Raw genomic sequence first — 16,071 nt, 5'->3', positions numbered from 1 at the left:
TTTCCCCACCGTACGTCCCGTACTCCATGTTGAATTGAGACTCAAAAAGTATCGTGTGTCCTTGCATTAACACAGTATTCAAAACAAATTTGTCGCTTACTCACACCATTGCAATAGGCCTTTGATAGCCTGGTGTGATCCAGCCGTGTTTTGTAACCAGCCTCTTTGAGCTGACAGCGCGGTGGTCAGCCTGTCCCCGAAAACATGCCGCCACAGACGGTCAGTCATGTCGATGCTCCTAAAAGCCTTAAGCGCGCCTCTGCAACCTGTCTCTCAACCTGCGCGGTACCTTCCGAACTCCTAAATGCCTGCAGTCTTTTGGCTTGCAAGACCCTCATTACTTCCTGGGCCGTGGGGAGATCCTTTCATGGGTCAACGACACGCTCAGCCTGCGACTTAATAAAGTACGTACATGGTTTGAATGTTAACAATAGCACTGTTTATGGAGAGGCTCGGCTTGCCCGGTACTTCTCAGTTTCTTTGTTCTCTTTCTTTGTTCTATGGGTAGTTATTGGACAGGCGCGCTGCTCGGCGGGAAAGAAACGAGGGTCAATTGCACGATCTTTGACTTAGTTACCCGGGGGCTGGGTTATGCCTGAGTTGACAGAACTTTATGACGTCTGCAGGTTGAGGAGACATGCAATGGTGCCGTCGCATGTCAGTTACTGGACGTCCTGCACCCAGGGGTCGTGCCAATGGCTAAGGTGGACTTCAACGCCAACAACGAGGTGTGCACATTTAGGATCACAGACCCTCTGTCTCCGCAGCGCATGGGACTTAATAAAAACAGGTTAAGCGATCCATTCATCATGCAGTTTATAATCTCCAGGTTTTTAACACTGCTTTACCCGCCCGTTTCTGTGCTGCGCTCGCTTGGCGTACCAACGCACTGGGCGTTACGTGGTTCGAATGCTTCTTGGAGGGGGGAAGGTGGCATTATCGAATTGTGTACATGCACAATTATTTCGGCCTCGCTTCTCGCTTATTAACCAACTTTTGTTTCCCCCCCACCCTAGTACCAAATGATCAACAACTACAAGGTATTACAGGACTGCTTCAACAAGCTTAAGATTGACAAGGTGCGGACTGAAAACGGCTTAAAATTTGGCTTTTGTGCGTAGCGTCTCATAATTCATCCCTTGAATAATTGCAGTATGTTGAGGTCGCCCGGTTGGTGAAGGGACGCCCACTTGACAACATGGAGTTTATGCAGTGGTTCAAGGCATACTGGGACCAGGTACGTGCCCAATTCAAATCTTAGGCGGAAGAGCTTTGTTAAACCCTTCGGACTTGGATCATTGGGCAATTGCACCAAGTCAACCTGGCCACTGCTTACAAACTCAGGTTACGATGGGGCAGCCCATGCCGCCTTACGACGGCCCTGGCCGCCGGGCGCTTTGCAAGACTGGCGACATGAAGGCCAGCTCCGCAGGGTCAAAAGGTGCAGCTGGCGGTATTAAGGCTGCACCCGTTTCCGCACCACGGGCCGCACCTGCGGCAGCCCCACGACCAGCTGCCAGTAACAAAACCGCCAGTCCCGGAGACCGGGACCAAATGGACAAGCTAAATCACCAGCTTGAGGTACGTGTTTAGAATATTTACCAGCAGTACAAATTTAGCTCAGCTGCCCACCGGACATTTCCGCGTCAGTTGTCAGACTGTTTTGTGTTTGATTATTAACGACGAAGGAAACGAATATGTGTTGCCGCGTGAATCGCATGATCCGCTTTCGGCGCCATCCTCACCGTACAGGATTTGCGGATAAAGGCTGACGGCTTTGAGAAAGAGAAAGAGTTCTATTACTCCAAGTTGCGGGATGTGGAGCTGCTATGTCAGACGCCGGTGATCTCCGACATGCCGATTATGAAGCGTGTACAGGAAATTTTGTACGCTGCAACGTCTGAGGATGGCGCGCGTATTGTGCGGGAAACGCAAATTGAGTTTGCCGGTCGAGAGTACAGCGAGGAGGAGCTATCGGCGCAGGACAGTTGATATACGCAACGCTGTTGAGCTTGCTGACCTACGTGCAGTGTTACTTATCGAACTGGGCGATCATTTCGACCCGTGCAGTTTGAACTTGAACGTAGGTCCGCAGGAGGTTCATGACAATGAATGTGCATGGTGGGGGCAGTGAGCAGTAAGCATTTACAAATCGTGTTTCATCAGGTGTACTACACCTCTATGTGTTCCGCAGAGTGCATAACATGACTTCAAGGTCATGCGCTATGACATAATCGTCGACATTTAGCACATGATATTTAATCAACACTCCCATTCAAATCTCTTCAATCAGCTGGGCGCCCGATTACAGTTGATCTCGTTCGTTGCAATCAATACAATGTCCAGAACTTAAGGTTTTGGGATAGCAACCAGATTTGGCGGGATGGCCATGCCACATGATACGATGATCTCTGCAAGCAAAAAAAACAAGTTGGTTGTATATGTTTCGCGACATGAATACGCGATAAAACCGTTGCCCAATTTTTGTGGGTCCTTACCTAAGCCCTCACGGACGGATAAATTTGTATGAGTAATTTCCTTGTCTTCAAGAAGGAATATATCACCAACGTACACGTGGTTCGTTGGAACGTAAACGGTATTGAGCTTCGTGTCTTGTGATCCGGTCTGCAACAGAATGGTCACATTTACCGAAGCAGCATGCAAGCTAAGCTACGCACCATCAGCTCGTAAACTCACCTGCAGCACAGTGCGTCCTGTTATGAAAGCAATGGCATACTCTCCTTTCCGTGGATGCCGAATTATTACGCATTCCTGGAAAGCTTTTGAAGCCTCATTTTCCGGATTGATAGCTGCACTGACCTGCAGTTGCAAGGCGCAGCATGTTTAAAGTTTTAAAGGCACGGATACGGCATCGTTAGTACGTTCCCCGGACACATCAACTATACAGCCAACAGCACTCCAATGGCACCTACCTGTTTCGATGCGGAATAGATATGCTTTACAAGTGGGAGGCGCTTAATAATCCATTCTCCAATCCCCAGAAGTGCAGAACCCAACCAGGACGAGAAGAAAACACCTGCATTATGAGCACGGGAAGGAAAACGCTAAACTAGCTTAGGCACGGGTGGATCTTCAGGCGAACAGCTACACGACGCCTAGAATTTCTCCAGGTGACAGCTTTGCCTGTCGCATGCATAACAGGCAAATTGCACCGTTAGGACGAAGCTAAGAACCGGCGGCCTGGACGCCACCGTGCTGCAGTCCGCAGCGTACACATCCATAGGTCTCTCGATGCACTTTGAACCGTAACCAACCCAACGGACATGCCGAGCCGATATGTTGCCGTTCCGTTGCTGAAACAACACCAGTGCATGAAACCTGGGGTCCAGCTTTGCCAGCTGTTGCTGTCCGCGACTGCTTCAGGGTATACTGGGCCCTGGAAAGCTGTCGTGGCACCATCCGGGAACACGGAACAAACCCTCTTCATACCATTGGTGGCCCGACCCGTAACATGACCATCACCCAACAATGTTGCTCACCGATTAAGAAAATGAAAGCCATGGAGGTAATGAAACCCAGTCCGAATACATGGAAATCGAAGAGCTTGTAGTAAATAGGCTGCGGCGGGAGGACAAACAGATGGCGCACACGTCAGTGGAGTCCCATGTGCAAAACAGAACGACAGCATGGCGGTGCTGGAAGCCATAGCAGGTGCGCCGCGACCTAACGCTCCGGGAGCCTTTCCTCGAATCAATACCCTGTGATTCCTTAGGCCCAGCGACCCTTGTGGGCCCCAAGCGTACTGACCGAGAAGAAGTTGTCAAAGAAGGTGAGAAACCACCAAGTTACGTAGACAGTAACCGCTACGGGGAACAGAATAGCGCTGCGAGCAAGGCAAAGAGGGAGCTGTCAAACAGCGCAGAGCCCTAGCAGCTCTCCGTAGTAAAGCACAGGGAGCTGATCGCCTCCCCATGCCTGCCGATGTAGCTCACCATCCAACTGCGAACTTGCGAGACGCCCAGCTGTGCACTATTGAGGTAAGTGCCTACAAAGAAGGCACAAGTCGACGCAGCTAACTTCGAGCAGACGACGAATGAGAAGAAAAGTAGGAACCATCTACTGTCTTACTGACGAGCTCCCACCTGTTGCCCACTTCGCTGGCGTATAGCGCCGCTCTGCCTCCGCTCGATCTCTCCAGCCTTCTTGTCCTTGTCCTCATCCGCCCCTAACAATCTTGCACTTGGCTGTGCCTCAATGTCTGTCGATGATACCGGCATCAGGATCCGCTTACTTTCCCGGCGCTCTATTGTTGGCCACTTGGACGCACGACTGGTGAAGCTGGCCCAGCACAAACTACAGGTACATATAGTAATATCTACAGCAAGGCAACTTGGACTATCGCCTAATTATCAACGAAACGCACAGATATGGTACCAGTTTCATGTTGCGCACGCTGAAAGTAAAAACCCCGGTTTGCAGAATCCATAAATTGCGAAGGGATCTTTACGGATTAAAGAGCATCGATAAAATCGTAAACCAGGCCGTCAGAGCGATATGTTAGTTGCTCCGAGACCGTTACAAATAAGCTCAGGGACGGAACATCTTTTCCACCAACCCTTACAGGGTGTATGTATTACTGTTTCATTGCAACCGTTACATTAGGTACCTACCACACAGTACCGTCACCGGAGTTTTGCCTGATTTTCATTTTGTTTATCATATTGTTGCCAGCCTCTTTTTGACTATTAAACTGCCCTTGATATAAAAACCTTAAGTTCAGAAAGATGGGCGAGCGAAAAGGTGCGAAAGTCGCGACTGTTAGATGCATGCTTTGCAGTTGCTTTGCAGACGTCTGGGGCGGCATTCGTTTCCCAATCGTGCGCATTATGCAACCTGGCAAAACTGTTTCGCCCAATCTGGCCGCCCGCAGTGCTTAACAAGTACTTTCCGCCGGATTTTGATCCAGCGAAACTTCCCAAGGGGAAGCGAAGGGAGACAAATGAGATGAAAGTGCGCATGATGTTGCCCATGTCGGTGCGCTGCAAAACTTGTGGCGTCTTCATGTACAAGGGCACCAAGTTCAACACGCGAAAAGAGGATGTCATGGGCGAAAACTACCTGGGCATTCAAGTATTCCGGTTCTATTATCGCTGTAAAAAATGCGCGGCTGAGTTTTGCATGAAGACGGACCCCAAGAGCGCAGGTTAGCTCCCCTGGCGAAGTCGGACCTGGGGTATGGCCGTCGAGCCAGCATCCACACCGCGTGTTGCCTCGTCCAAGCAACATATTCCGCCCGTCCTCACCAGCACACGTGATACATGATATGCCGTGAGAAGGTAAAGGGTTGACTGAAATCTGCAACGCGGACGCCTGACTCCCGCCCTGTTATCCTACCTGGCCCACTCTCATCCGTTCGACAGATTACATTCTGGAAGCCGGCGCCACGCGCAACTACGAACCATGGCGTGACGAGGAGGCCACCAAGGCCGAGGCCGTTGCGAAGCGGGAGGAGGAGGAGATGGGCAATGCCATGAAGGCCCTCGAGAACCGCACATTGGACAGTAAGCGAGAGATGGACATCATGGCTGCACTGGATGAGATGAAGGCGCTCAATGCACAGCACGCCAAGGTCACGACCGAGCAAGCACTTGAGGCGCTGCAAAAGGCCGCGGCGCAGCAGCAGCTAGACGAAGATGACGTGATGGATGTGGCTGAGTTTTACCAGCTGCGCGCACAGGCGAACACGAAGCGGCTGGAGGACAGCGGCGAGGAGGAGGACGAGGATGACGAGGGGAGGGAACGGGAGCGAGGAGGCCCCAGCGGCAGGAGCGGCCGAGCGGGGGCCTCGGCAGCTGGGCAAGGGCCTTCTTCAGCAGCAGGGCTCAGCGACCTCTCGCAGATGCAGCAGCAGGCGGCGGCTGGGATAGGTGGCGCGCGTGCTGGTGCTGCTGCGACTGCGTCCCAACAGCAGCAACAAACAAAGCAAATGAAGCCGTCAATTAAAGTGATGGTAAAGCCTAAAGCACCGCTTCCAGCAGCGTCCGCAACAGTAGGTGCAGCTGGGGCGGCCGCACCTCAGGGAGCGGCAGAGGGGAGCGGCTCAGCGCTTGGGAAACGGCCTGTACTAGAAATTGAGGGCGGCAATCCCGGGAACGAAACAAAGAAGCAGAACGTGGGGGCGGAGCAGGCGCCAGCTTTGGGTGGCGGCTTGACAGGCATGTTAGGTCAGTACGGCAGCAGCGGGAGCGATTCAGATTTGTGAGAATGATTGGGTGGGCAGATTAAATAGGTAAGCAGTCATGAGCAAAAACGAACCCGAAGCTTATGTTTTTGTTTTGTTGTATGCATAGGTTCAGGCGGCCACAATGCGCGGAGTTCTAATGGATTGTGCAATAACACAAACCCTAGGCCTTGGCTGACCATCCCGCCTGGGATTCCGATGCTACCGAGCAGGATTGATTGGAGCATGTATATTCCTTGCGGATGCGGGATTGACGCTGTCAGCACACGTTTTCATCGGCCATGCTGACGGTATGGAAAGGAAAAAGTGGATAGGGGCTATATGATGGGGCCTACCTGATGTGCACACCAATCTGTAGGCGCTGTATGACTGGGCCTGATTCGCATCGCATTAAAAGGGTTTGTCCGAAGGCATGAACCGGTGCGTTAGGTCCAAGTGCCACACTGGACATATCCTTTGTGTCTGTGCTGGTGAAGTTGGGCCGCATCTGCCTGGATCCTCGCCCCCCACGCCTCTCAGAGTAGTTGAAAACTTGAGCAAGCATTGGAGGTCAGGATTGGCAAAGGAAGTAGCGAATGTACTTTCTTGTGGCTGTTGTGGGTCGATGTGAGCTTCTTTAGCGAGCATTGGCTACGGAAGAATACATGACCCTTGTATTCGCGTGTTCATACTTGAACGAAACATGACCTGTCCGTATGTTACCAACAAGAGCGGGACAGTAGTCGGTGTGGTTATGCGAAACCGTGAACTGAGATGGACCGTGATGAGAATACCGGCTGTAGTGTGTGTGTGTGTGTGTGTGTATACTTTCCATGCTACGTGCTTGACCAAAGTGTTGTTGTCTTTTGTGTTTTTTGTTTGGACTTGGATTACGTGGTGGCAGTTGCGTTGCCGGTGGGTTGGTGGAAAGCCTTTTTGCTTTCATACTTTTCTACCGAGAGCGCCTTGTTGCACGCTAGCGGGTAGGCCTCTTTTTATTGGGGTTTGAAGCTGCGTCGCCATTACGCGCCCATTACAGATGCCCGCGGGGTTGGTCGAATTAGCCATGAGCGGTAATATGTCCACCTAAACTGATTTTGACGTAACTTTACCTACAGGTCATATATTGATTATGACGATGTTTACGGGTTTTTTGGTGCACGCTTTGTCGGCATTTGGTGACTCAGAATCTGAGGTTTTGCTCCGTGGCGAGGGGACGGGCACGGGGTCGGAACCTGAGGGCAACTAGGCGCTGCATTGGCGACTGCTTCCCGGTGTCTGATTCTGTTTGGCTGATGTAAACACTTATGGAGCGCCGTCGTGCGCGGCCTGGTATGGCCCCAGCTTGCTTTCTTTCGGTATGAGGTCCCCCAGGTTGGTCAAGCGAAACTTCGTGACTTTTTTGCCCTGTATTGCCACCCTGAGACGTGGAAACCTTGCATAGAGACTCCCTAATTCCCTATCGATACGAGTGCAACATTCCTTCATAGCCAGCTGGTACGTACCTGTAAGTAGCACAATCAAGTACGCAAGTAAGTTGCAACTGTTGCCTCACCCTCCTAACCCTTTAGTGTGTAACGCCTAAAGCCAGCTTAGCAGGCTCACGTTGCCGGTGCAATCCCAGAGCTGGGATGGGTGCTAGAGCCCACTGTGTAGATGCAGTGAATGACTATAATCAGCTCTATCTGATACGTGATTGACCTTTTGGCAATGACACGAAAAGTTGGTGCTGACCTGTTTTAAGTGCAAAGTTGTAGTACAGACATCGTGCATCGGTGTCCCCATTTTGCAGCCCCGTTGCGCAAATATGTTGAGCCACAGGCATTCATTGTTGTTTGGTTTTCTCGTGAGATATTTGCTCAGGGTTATCTATAGAGTGGTCAACTCTTTTGGGTCATAGCAACAGAAGCAAAATGGCGCACCGTTCTCTATACCGGCCATTGTTTGTACTAGGGCTTGTTGCTTGTTGTGCAGCTTATGCTGGTGAGTGAATAGCGTTGGAAAGGACGGCTTTCACATATCGACATGATCCTGACAAGCGATCTGTTCGCCTGCAGCCGCCCAAGACACCCCGCGGGCACACCCATTGACGAACCTGCCACCAGCTGGTGAAATCTCGACGGGCTATTTCTTTCCTGGTTATCCCACACGGCAGTTCATCGCGGGCGAACCGGTGCGTCGGCTGCTGAACGTGGTTGGCAGACTGCGATCTGCGTTTTTTGGCTTACACAGAATGTGTTTAAAGTAACAGGTCAAGGTGGTTCTCGGAGTCCGGAATGAGGCTTCGGAGAACTATAACATCAGCATGATCATGGGTAGCCTCAATAACGCGCAAGAATTCCGCGCATATTACTGGAACTTCACGCAGCAGGTGAGGCTCGTTTCCCTTGAGTTCGCGAGGGTGCTGTGATGTTTCCGCCGCCTGCTGTCGGAGGGGGGGGGGTCCCCCTTCAGGTATCTTCACTTAAATGCTCTTTCTTAACGGTATTGGCCATGGCAAACACTTCCTGCAGCTCTACTTCCAAATTGTGGAGCCCAGCAAGGAGCTTTCTGTGGAGTACACCTTCCTGCCCCCGAAGGACCTGCCCCCCAACGACTACCAGGTTGCCCTGACGGTTTTCTATGAGGCCGCTGATGGCTTCAAGAGCACGACTTTCTTCAACCAGACCATTACAGTCCTTGAGAAGGGGCAGCTGATTGATTGGAAACTCATCTTCCTCTATGCTATCTTCATTGGCCTGGTTTTTGCTGGTGGTGAGCATGAGCCATGCACGATGCCATAGCTATTGAAATTAACCAGGCCTGTATGATTATAACCTTTGGGGGCTATGTTGAGGTACCTCAGCCGCTTGCACTATTTATAAGCGACTGCTGCGGGCGAATTTGGTGTACGGTTCTGAGTAGGGCCTCGCTAGCGCGACACCTCTTCCATCTGGGTCCTTCGTTCCCGTGGCGTCGAAATTGTTGTTGACCGGCCAGTAGGACATGAACTCATACATAAGTGGGGCCACCTGTGGCTTTAGTTCATCACCCCGGCGCATACATGCAGCCGATCAAGGCATGGATTTCTTTAGACGCTTTTGCTGCTGGTAAATCCTTACCTGGTGTGTCTGCCCCTGGTGTCCCTTCCGGATGAATGCAGCATACTTCGCCTGGAGTGCTGTTAAGGAGTCCCCAATCTACAAGAACGTTGTTGGAAAGCGGACCCGCAAGGTGGAGGTCAGCCGCGCATATAATGACGATGAGTGGGTGAAGGGCACGCCTTATGACAATTTCCGCAAGAAGAAGGCCGCTGCAGCGAACAAGGGTTCGCCAAAGAAAGGGCAATAATCCCTTGACAGGACGATTTCTAGCTGTCTCTAGGTACATCCGTGTGCGCAAAATTGCGGGAGCTTGGATGTGTGAGCTTGGTGATTGGCTAACGGCTTGTAGACGACGGTGTGCATATATTACTTTTATAGTCCCGGACAGACTTACGCTGCTTGGATGCGGGAGGTTTCGCAATTGTGTGCAGGTAGGCGCAGGGGCTGACATGCTTGGTGTAGGGTTTTGGCGGGCAGCCCCGCACTCGTAAGGGATTTGTTGCCACTCATCACTATGGGAATGTCCTGTCACCTGAAACTCGCGCTGCAAGACAGCGCACGTGCTGCATGGGTGTTCCTATGGTCCGCTTGCTGACTTGCGACGACAAAATTACGTTTCGTGACTTGTATGGCTGTTGACTATATGACTGCAAATGGACATTTGACTGAACAGTGGCCTACCGTGGCCTGAACGTTAATGTAATCTGGCGGCAAAAAATGCAGCTTAGGAAGGTAATTTAACCGAATGTAACGTCTCAAGCTCCAGGGTACGAGTGTTAACGGAAGTCATGCCGGGGTTCCATTACTCAAGAACCTCCTAGAGAAAATGGCATTTCGGCTTTCGCAGTGCTTAACTACATCATCCCCATTAAAAGACGCGTATCGTTCAACCAGTTTTCCTGGTCATACTTGGTGGCAGTTGCTGATCAGGCAACATAGAGGCTGTTACAAGTTCCATTCCGCACACATGCGGGGTTGTCCGTAAAAGCCGGGGGACCCATGGACGATATAGAGGCTGTCGGTTGAGTTCTTCGAGACCTTCCGCAATTTTTGTCGGTTTTTGGACCAAAAGGAGTTACCCTTATTGCCTCTACCGGCGGCTCGGACATCTTCATCTTGGGGTTCTACTCATTGTTATGAAGGACTGTCTGGGCCTTCCGGCTAATTACCTGGCGATGGCGGCGGGCTCATGATGGCCACTTTCGCCTCGGATTTCACGTCTTTCCTACACACTGGCGTTCTTCTCACGGAATCGATCTCCTGCGTCAAGGCTATGGAGCACCTGGACCGTTCGGGCGAGAGCCCTTCTGAAACAACGTTTCCGAACTTAAGATGGCCCCACACTGCCAGTGTCAGGAATTCGTCGCGTTTCGCGTGTGTTGGTCTGAGGGCTTTTCTTTCGCCGCTTGTGCGTTTGTATGAAGGCGCCCTCGGTCTGTGTGAATGCCTCGGCGTGCTTCGCGGGTCCTTCTCGTGTGGTAGGTAGCTGCGTTCCTTCCGGCTCTCCGGTTGGAGCTCTCGTGCGTTCACTACGGCTTCTGGGTGCTGGTGGGGGACTGGGCGTTTTGCGTTTTTAGAGGTCGTGGTCCGTTTGGCTTTCCTGGGGCGGAGGTTCGCATCCGGTTTTGCTAGGTGGTTCTCCCTGGTTAGGCTATGCTTCGCCTTTCTTACACGCCCATCCGCTGGGCTCTTATCGCCTATTCTAGGCAACCCGCACATTCACCGGCTCAGGATATCCTGAGTTGGGTGCTTTTACCGTGCGCCTTGGCCTGACTGGCTGGACACTCAGTGCAAGCTATAGGGCCCACAGTGTTGTACTGATGCACTCGACCGGTTCGGGATCCGCTGTAACAAATCGCATTCTGTTGGTAGAGGCTGATGGTTCCGGTATAAATGTTGTCAAGGTACAATAGGCGCGCAGGAGCCTGAAATAAATCGGAGCCTGTCCTTACTAAGTACAAATGACAGTGAAATGCTCCGAAACCCACTCTTCGTGACTGGTGTTGTTTCTTCACGGCATATGCTAAGATTGCAGGATTAATTACACATCTTATTAATGCTGCGGAGTTCATGCCGGGCAGAACCACAAACGAGTATTTTGTACTGCAACTGCCTTACGGCCACACATTGCCAACTTCCAAGCAGCAAAGGGAACCATACATTACCTTGCACAGCTAAAGTTGTCTGATATAAAAACGGCTTCATATCATCATTACAATTAATTTAGTTAATTTAAGTCTCCAAGATGTTGCACGCAAACCTTTCTCGGTCTACGACGGCTCGCGTTGCGCGTCAAGGCGCACTCCCACGTCGCGCCCCTCGGGGCTTGACGACAAAAGTTCGTGCTGAAAAATCAGCTATCGCAAAGGTATGCACGAATGTTGTCTGCTCCATCGCTGGGGGAGTTGCTGCCACATGGAGCACAAACGCCACACGTTGTTCACAATCCCACAGTTTTTCGATTCAACTGGCATGCCCACCGATGAGGGCTATTTCGGGTTTACGCCGTTTAGTGAGGTAAGTCCGTGAAACCCTATCCGACTCCAAGATTTGCTTCAGCCGGGCCGGAGTTCGCGGTTCTATCGCCACCACACAGGCACTGCTCTCCTTCCTCCTATTTGGGTGCAGATGTGGGTTGGCCGCTGGTCAATGATCGGTTTTGTTTCATCGATCGTTGTCGAGTTCGCGACAGGTGCGCATCCTGTCTTTTATTTTTTAAGGGTTTTAACGATACCCCATTTATAAGTTTGACAGTCTCTAGCTCTCAAGCAATGGGCCACGGTTCCGCTGAGATACCTCTCTTGACAGCTAGCTTGGTTAGCTTGGCATACCCAGCTTCGGCAGCCCATGTTCCAACCGCAGATTTGTAACACAATGCTCCTCATTCTGTTGGGGACCAGCGCAGTTGCAAACTGTGAACCCTTCCCGTTGCGGCCGGACATCACATACATATAGGCATATAGCAAGCAGCAGCATGTCGTGCATTTCTGAACCTTCAGTCCCTGGACCTCATCTTTGATGCGAGCTGTTACGGCTTTAAGGGAAGCACTCAGACAGCACTCCGGCAGAGAGTTTAATCTGCCATTCTTCCTCGTACTCCTGTGCCTGTTTCTACCACGCCGAACTCCCCCACTTGTGCCAGCAGCTCTCCAGCAAACCCTAGGACCAATTCAACGAGCCTGATATGATTTGTAACGAACAATTATTACTTGATTGCCTCTTCCACTTATCCCTTTGTGCTCGTGGCGGTGGTGGGATGGCGCCTACTGCCCGGCCGGCGGTGCTGGACCGTACGTGGCACGTCAGGCAAGGGCACGTTGGCTCAGATCGGTCTACCCGCCCCCTCCACGCCGTTCCTGGCCGCCATGATTGCCCTGTTCGGTGGAGCCACGGTGGTGGGCTCCGTGGTGACGGTGCAGCAACTGATTGGGCGCAAGATGAGCCGCACGTGAGTTTTCTGAGTGTGTGTGGGGGTGGGGGGAAAGGGTGGGGAGTATGGGCCTGGACGGGTTCATGCGTGGGAGACAAATAAGGGTGGTGTCTGAGGTTTTGCAAGGATGATCTACCCGGTCCGCCAGAGGCCAGTGGAAGCAGGTCAGGCCTGTGAATGTTGTGTTGTGGAGGGAGGGCCGGGCTGGTGGATGAGAAGTTGCCGGTGGTTTTTATTGGCAATGCTGGTGGGGGGCCCACCTACGCTAACCCTAACCCCCGCGGTATCGCGTCCAGGAAGGGCGCCAATTTGTGAGAAGCACCTTCGCGAATCATATGGAAGCGTGGATGTGGGCGTTTGTATGTATGTCCCTGTCCCATGTAAATGTACATTTTTAAGTATGCCTTCACGCATACCCCTCCCCACAGCCAGTTGGAGCGGTACCGCTCATTCCTGGGTCTCTCACGAAAGGACGACTGGATGGCGGACCAGGCCGCTAGGGACATGAAGCGCCGCCCCGACTTCACAAGTCCAGGGTTCGACTTGGGGGCGATTGACGAGGTGCGGCGGAAGGGGATGCCGGCAGATCGCTTTCTGGCGATGGACGACACGGCTGCGGTGGAGCGTACCGCGGAGTGAGTTTATCATTTCTTCTCCCTCACATGCTCTAGAACGTGCTAGAGGAGGGGTAACTTATTTCTTACATTGCATATAATTGTTGTGTATGACTTATCTTTGCTGACTAGTGACTCGGCCGGTGGAGGGGACGGTTTAAGACGGGTAGGCGGCGGTCAAGGTTGGGAATGTCCTGGTGGTTTTGTTCTCGATCTGATCGCACCTTCGTCTATCGTCATTTGGTGCCTCGTGGTCACGAACGGCGACATGCACACATACATTAAACATACAGGGATATGAAGGCGGCGACCTCGACATCCGCATCACCGGTGGCGGTGGTAGCTGAGGCGGCGGATAAGGCTCCTGTGGCTCCTGCACCCCCCAGGCCCCAAGTGGTGAGAGGTCAAATGCTTGGGAATGTGACATACACACACGTACGCTGCATTTGGGCACACGCGATGCTCCTTTTCCAATCACACATACATACAGACATGTGTATACGCATCAGGACGTGGATATGTGCACGTGTTAATGTGCGTCACACCTCGAGGTACTAAAATTCAAGAGGTGTGACTTGTACTGCGTGCGTACGGCTAAGGGTCAAGATGAGGGTCTGGACCTTAGGAAGGGGTGAAGGTTGGGGCAACCTTGCCCGCCTTGTAGCCCTCGGCGGGGCAGCAACATAAGGCTGTACGAGTATGGGTTTCACGTGTGAGTAACGGTGATCAGCGGCGATACTCTTGCTTGTTTCCCATGATTCCCCACAATACACGCTAACTGACAAACCACGCGGTTGTACGTCACCACGGTCGTTGCTTGTTCCTCCAACCAGTCCATGGACGAGCTATACGGACTGGATGAGGGCAAGTACGCAAGAGATGTGGAGCTTGCAAATGGTGGGTATATCGTAGTTCTGTAGAAGAAAAAGAGTTAAGAGGGGACCAACCTAACGAGGGAAGAGCAACATTCCTGATATCTACGTATGTGTGCGTGCGACCTTGCCGCAGTCCGCCAATGTTAGTTTACGTTTCCCTCCACTCCCCTTCCTCATTCTTGTCGGGCGGGGGGGTGAAGTGGAGGGTCCCAGCTGTAGCCTTCCCTCAGTCCCCGCCGGATGTTGTGTGTAGGCAGGGGGACGTCGGTTAATGCGCAAAGCATCTGTTGCAATCACAATCCCACACAATCCCAACATGGGAACCGAACCCACTGCGCCTGCGTGCTGGGCTCTTCCTTTGCTCAATTACACTTTCTGCACTTTCATTACTCCTCCATTTCAACCCACCCGTCCTCATACGTCATTGTCCCTCCGCTCCCTGCCCTGTGATGTATCTGGTGATGTCGTATGTAACCAGGCCGAGCTGCCATGCTGGGTTTCCTAGCGGCCATCCTCGTGGAGGCAGGTACGGGTCAGGGTATCATCATGCAGATCATCACCTACCTGAAATGGAGCGGATTGCTGGGTCCTATGTCGGGATTCTGAACGCTGGCTTTGTGCCTTGGCGAGGTTTAGACTTAAGCAGTGTCCCCTGGTGGTCTAGAGTGCATGAGTGTGCATGAGAGCATGTGTGAGTGAGTGGCATCTGTGCTGCTGTGATGGTGTAGTGTAGTCGTCGTTGCATAGATTTTTAGTAGGTACTCGGAAAACGCTTCACATGCACAGCCGCTGCCGCCTTCCTCTTCTGGAAGGCAAGGCGATAAAGCGGCGGTAAACTGAGTGCACGATGACCAGAGCCGCAACACCTGTGGCGAACGAGGACGGGAAAGTGGGGCTTTCCACACTGGGGTGTTGGGAGAGGGTTGGAGCCCTATCAGGTGTTAGTCTAGGGAGAAAAGTTTGCATTGACTTATACATAAGTCCTGGTGGCTGTACATGCGTTCCCACTTTATGTATTGCAAGGATGAGCTTGATGAACGGACTGCGTATCGGTGTTGGGTAACTGGAATTCTCTTCGTAAAACTTTGCGCGAGATTGCATGTGAGGTCTGGGAGAGAGCCGCACTTGATGTGTGGTCAAGACAAGATTACTGGGGCATTATGGAGAGGAGGAGAATGAGCTGTTACAAGAAACGGATGGACAGATACGCTCAATCCCCCCTTTCAATAAGGGGGCAGTATGTTGTACCTACCCACGTCACCAATCGGATTACTTGGATTGGTGTCTCGGGAAGGGAAAGAAGTACTATGGCCCCGAGGACCTGTCATCGTGCGGTTCATTCAGGCCATCTGTACGCATGCCCATTAATCTATGTGCGCCTGCCTGACCCGGTACCGACCCGGTACAGCACAATGTAACCCATTGTAACTTGGCGATGGTTCGGCCCATCGTTTCCCATTTCCTCCCCTCATTGTCATCGTCACGACCATAAATGCGGCGACTGAAGCCCGGGGGATAGCTCAGCCGGGGGGAACAGCGACCGACACGTTGGATCTCAGATCTGTGAGTCTCATGCTTAACCTCACATGATATGAGTTGCTGCTTAGGGGCAGAGGGTATAGAGAGTTGTCTTAATACCACTTCATCTGAAGTGGAGCATGCAGTTCACCTGGTACAACTCGCATCGCGTGGCAAGTTTAGGCACATAGATGTCGAAAGGAACATGCTTAAGCATACGCTGTATAGGGATGGTTCATCGGCGGTGTTCCATACAGAGCTGCTGCACACGTTGCGCATCCGTGACGCCCGACGGCAGCGGGCGCACTGCGTATCCGCCCGCCATCCGCAGCCACGCACGAACAGCAAGCAAAGAAGTCAAGCGTGCATG

At 52.2% G+C, this 16,071-nt stretch overlaps 5 protein-coding genes across 5 annotated transcripts; 4 read left to right on the top strand and 1 right to left on the bottom strand.

Annotated features, from left to right (window-relative positions):
* Positions 1–81: 81 nt before the first annotated feature.
* EB1 (microtubule plus-end binding protein EB1) lies at positions 82–2,277 on the top strand. Its single transcript, XM_002955997.1, has 7 exons — positions 82–219; positions 315–404; positions 627–728; positions 1,017–1,079; positions 1,154–1,237; positions 1,345–1,581; positions 1,753–2,277. The coding sequence occupies exons 1-7, from the start codon at positions 205–207 to the stop codon at positions 1,990–1,992; spliced, it is 831 nt and encodes a 276-aa protein (XP_002956043.1). The 5' UTR covers positions 82–204; the 3' UTR covers positions 1,993–2,277.
* A 72-nt stretch (positions 2,278–2,349) lies between these two features.
* VOLCADRAFT_96976 (uncharacterized protein) lies at positions 2,350–4,238 on the bottom strand (the record flags this gene model as incomplete). Its single annotated transcript, XM_002955937.1, has 8 exons — positions 2,350–2,411; positions 2,499–2,625; positions 2,698–2,820; positions 2,934–3,037; positions 3,501–3,579; positions 3,769–3,844; positions 3,954–4,006; positions 4,104–4,238. 8 exons carry the CDS (start codon positions 4,236–4,238, stop codon positions 2,350–2,352), a joined length of 759 nt encoding a protein of 252 aa, XP_002955983.1.
* Positions 4,239–4,584: 346 nt separating this feature from the next.
* VOLCADRAFT_107041 (uncharacterized protein) lies at positions 4,585–6,223 on the top strand (the record flags this gene model as incomplete). The annotated part of the gene is made up of 3 exons (XM_002955996.1): positions 4,585–4,761; positions 4,892–5,164; positions 5,382–6,223. Exons 1-3 carry the CDS (start codon positions 4,746–4,748, stop codon positions 6,221–6,223), a joined length of 1,131 nt encoding a protein of 376 aa, XP_002956042.1. The 5' UTR covers positions 4,585–4,745.
* Positions 6,224–8,007: 1,784 nt separating this feature from the next.
* On the top strand, positions 8,008–10,032 carry VOLCADRAFT_109993 (uncharacterized protein). The gene is made up of 5 exons (XM_002955995.1): positions 8,008–8,164; positions 8,239–8,354; positions 8,433–8,552; positions 8,695–8,935; positions 9,324–10,032. The coding sequence occupies exons 1-5, from the start codon at positions 8,095–8,097 to the stop codon at positions 9,509–9,511; spliced, it is 735 nt and encodes a 244-aa protein (XP_002956041.1). The 5' UTR covers positions 8,008–8,094; the 3' UTR covers positions 9,512–10,032.
* A 1,395-nt stretch (positions 10,033–11,427) lies between these two features.
* VOLCADRAFT_109992 (uncharacterized protein) lies at positions 11,428–15,640 on the top strand. The gene is made up of 8 exons (XM_002955994.1): positions 11,428–11,632; positions 11,719–11,781; positions 11,893–11,956; positions 12,571–12,712; positions 13,123–13,329; positions 13,602–13,704; positions 14,142–14,205; positions 14,662–15,640. Exons 1-8 carry the CDS (start codon positions 11,510–11,512, stop codon positions 14,787–14,789), a joined length of 894 nt encoding a protein of 297 aa, XP_002956040.1. The 5' UTR covers positions 11,428–11,509; the 3' UTR covers positions 14,790–15,640.
* The last annotated feature ends 431 nt before the right edge of the window (positions 15,641–16,071 follow it).

This window comes from Volvox carteri (assembly GCF_000143455.1).
Source record: "Volvox carteri f. nagariensis unplaced genomic scaffold VOLCAscaffold_56, whole genome shotgun sequence".
NCBI lineage: Eukaryota > Viridiplantae > Chlorophyta > Chlorophyceae > Chlamydomonadales > Volvocaceae > Volvox > Volvox carteri.
Note: the sequence above shows the minus strand (reverse complement) of the source record. Positions and strands in the feature narration are given on the sequence as shown.

What these genes read in the sequence shown, in the direction of transcription:
- VOLCADRAFT_109992 (XM_002955994.1), top strand. Translation starts at nt 11,510, where the DNA reads ATGTTGCACGCAAACCTTTCTCGGTCTACGACGGCTCGCGTTGCGCGT. An exon ending in CACCCCCCAGGCCCCAAGTG is followed by an intron (nt 13,705 to 14,141) that starts GTGAGAGGTCAA and finishes TCCTCCAACCAG; the next exon opens with TCCATGGACGAGCTATACGG. An exon ending in AGATGTGGAGCTTGCAAATG is followed by an intron (nt 14,206 to 14,661) that starts GTGGGTATATCG and finishes GTATGTAACCAG; the next exon opens with GCCGAGCTGCCATGCTGGGT.
- EB1 (XM_002955997.1), top strand. An exon ending in TCAGCCTGCGACTTAATAAA is followed by an intron (nt 405 to 626) that starts GTACGTACATGG and finishes TGACGTCTGCAG; the next exon opens with GTTGAGGAGACATGCAATGG. An exon ending in TCAAGGCATACTGGGACCAG is followed by an intron (nt 1,238 to 1,344) that starts GTACGTGCCCAA and finishes TTACAAACTCAG; the next exon opens with GTTACGATGGGGCAGCCCAT.
- VOLCADRAFT_109993 (XM_002955995.1), top strand. Translation starts at nt 8,095, where the DNA reads ATGGCGCACCGTTCTCTATACCGGCCATTGTTTGTACTAGGGCTTGTT. An exon ending in TTGTTGTGCAGCTTATGCTG is followed by an intron (nt 8,165 to 8,238) that starts GTGAGTGAATAG and finishes GTTCGCCTGCAG; the next exon opens with CCGCCCAAGACACCCCGCGG. An exon ending in ACTGGAACTTCACGCAGCAG is followed by an intron (nt 8,553 to 8,694) that starts GTGAGGCTCGTT and finishes CACTTCCTGCAG; the next exon opens with CTCTACTTCCAAATTGTGGA.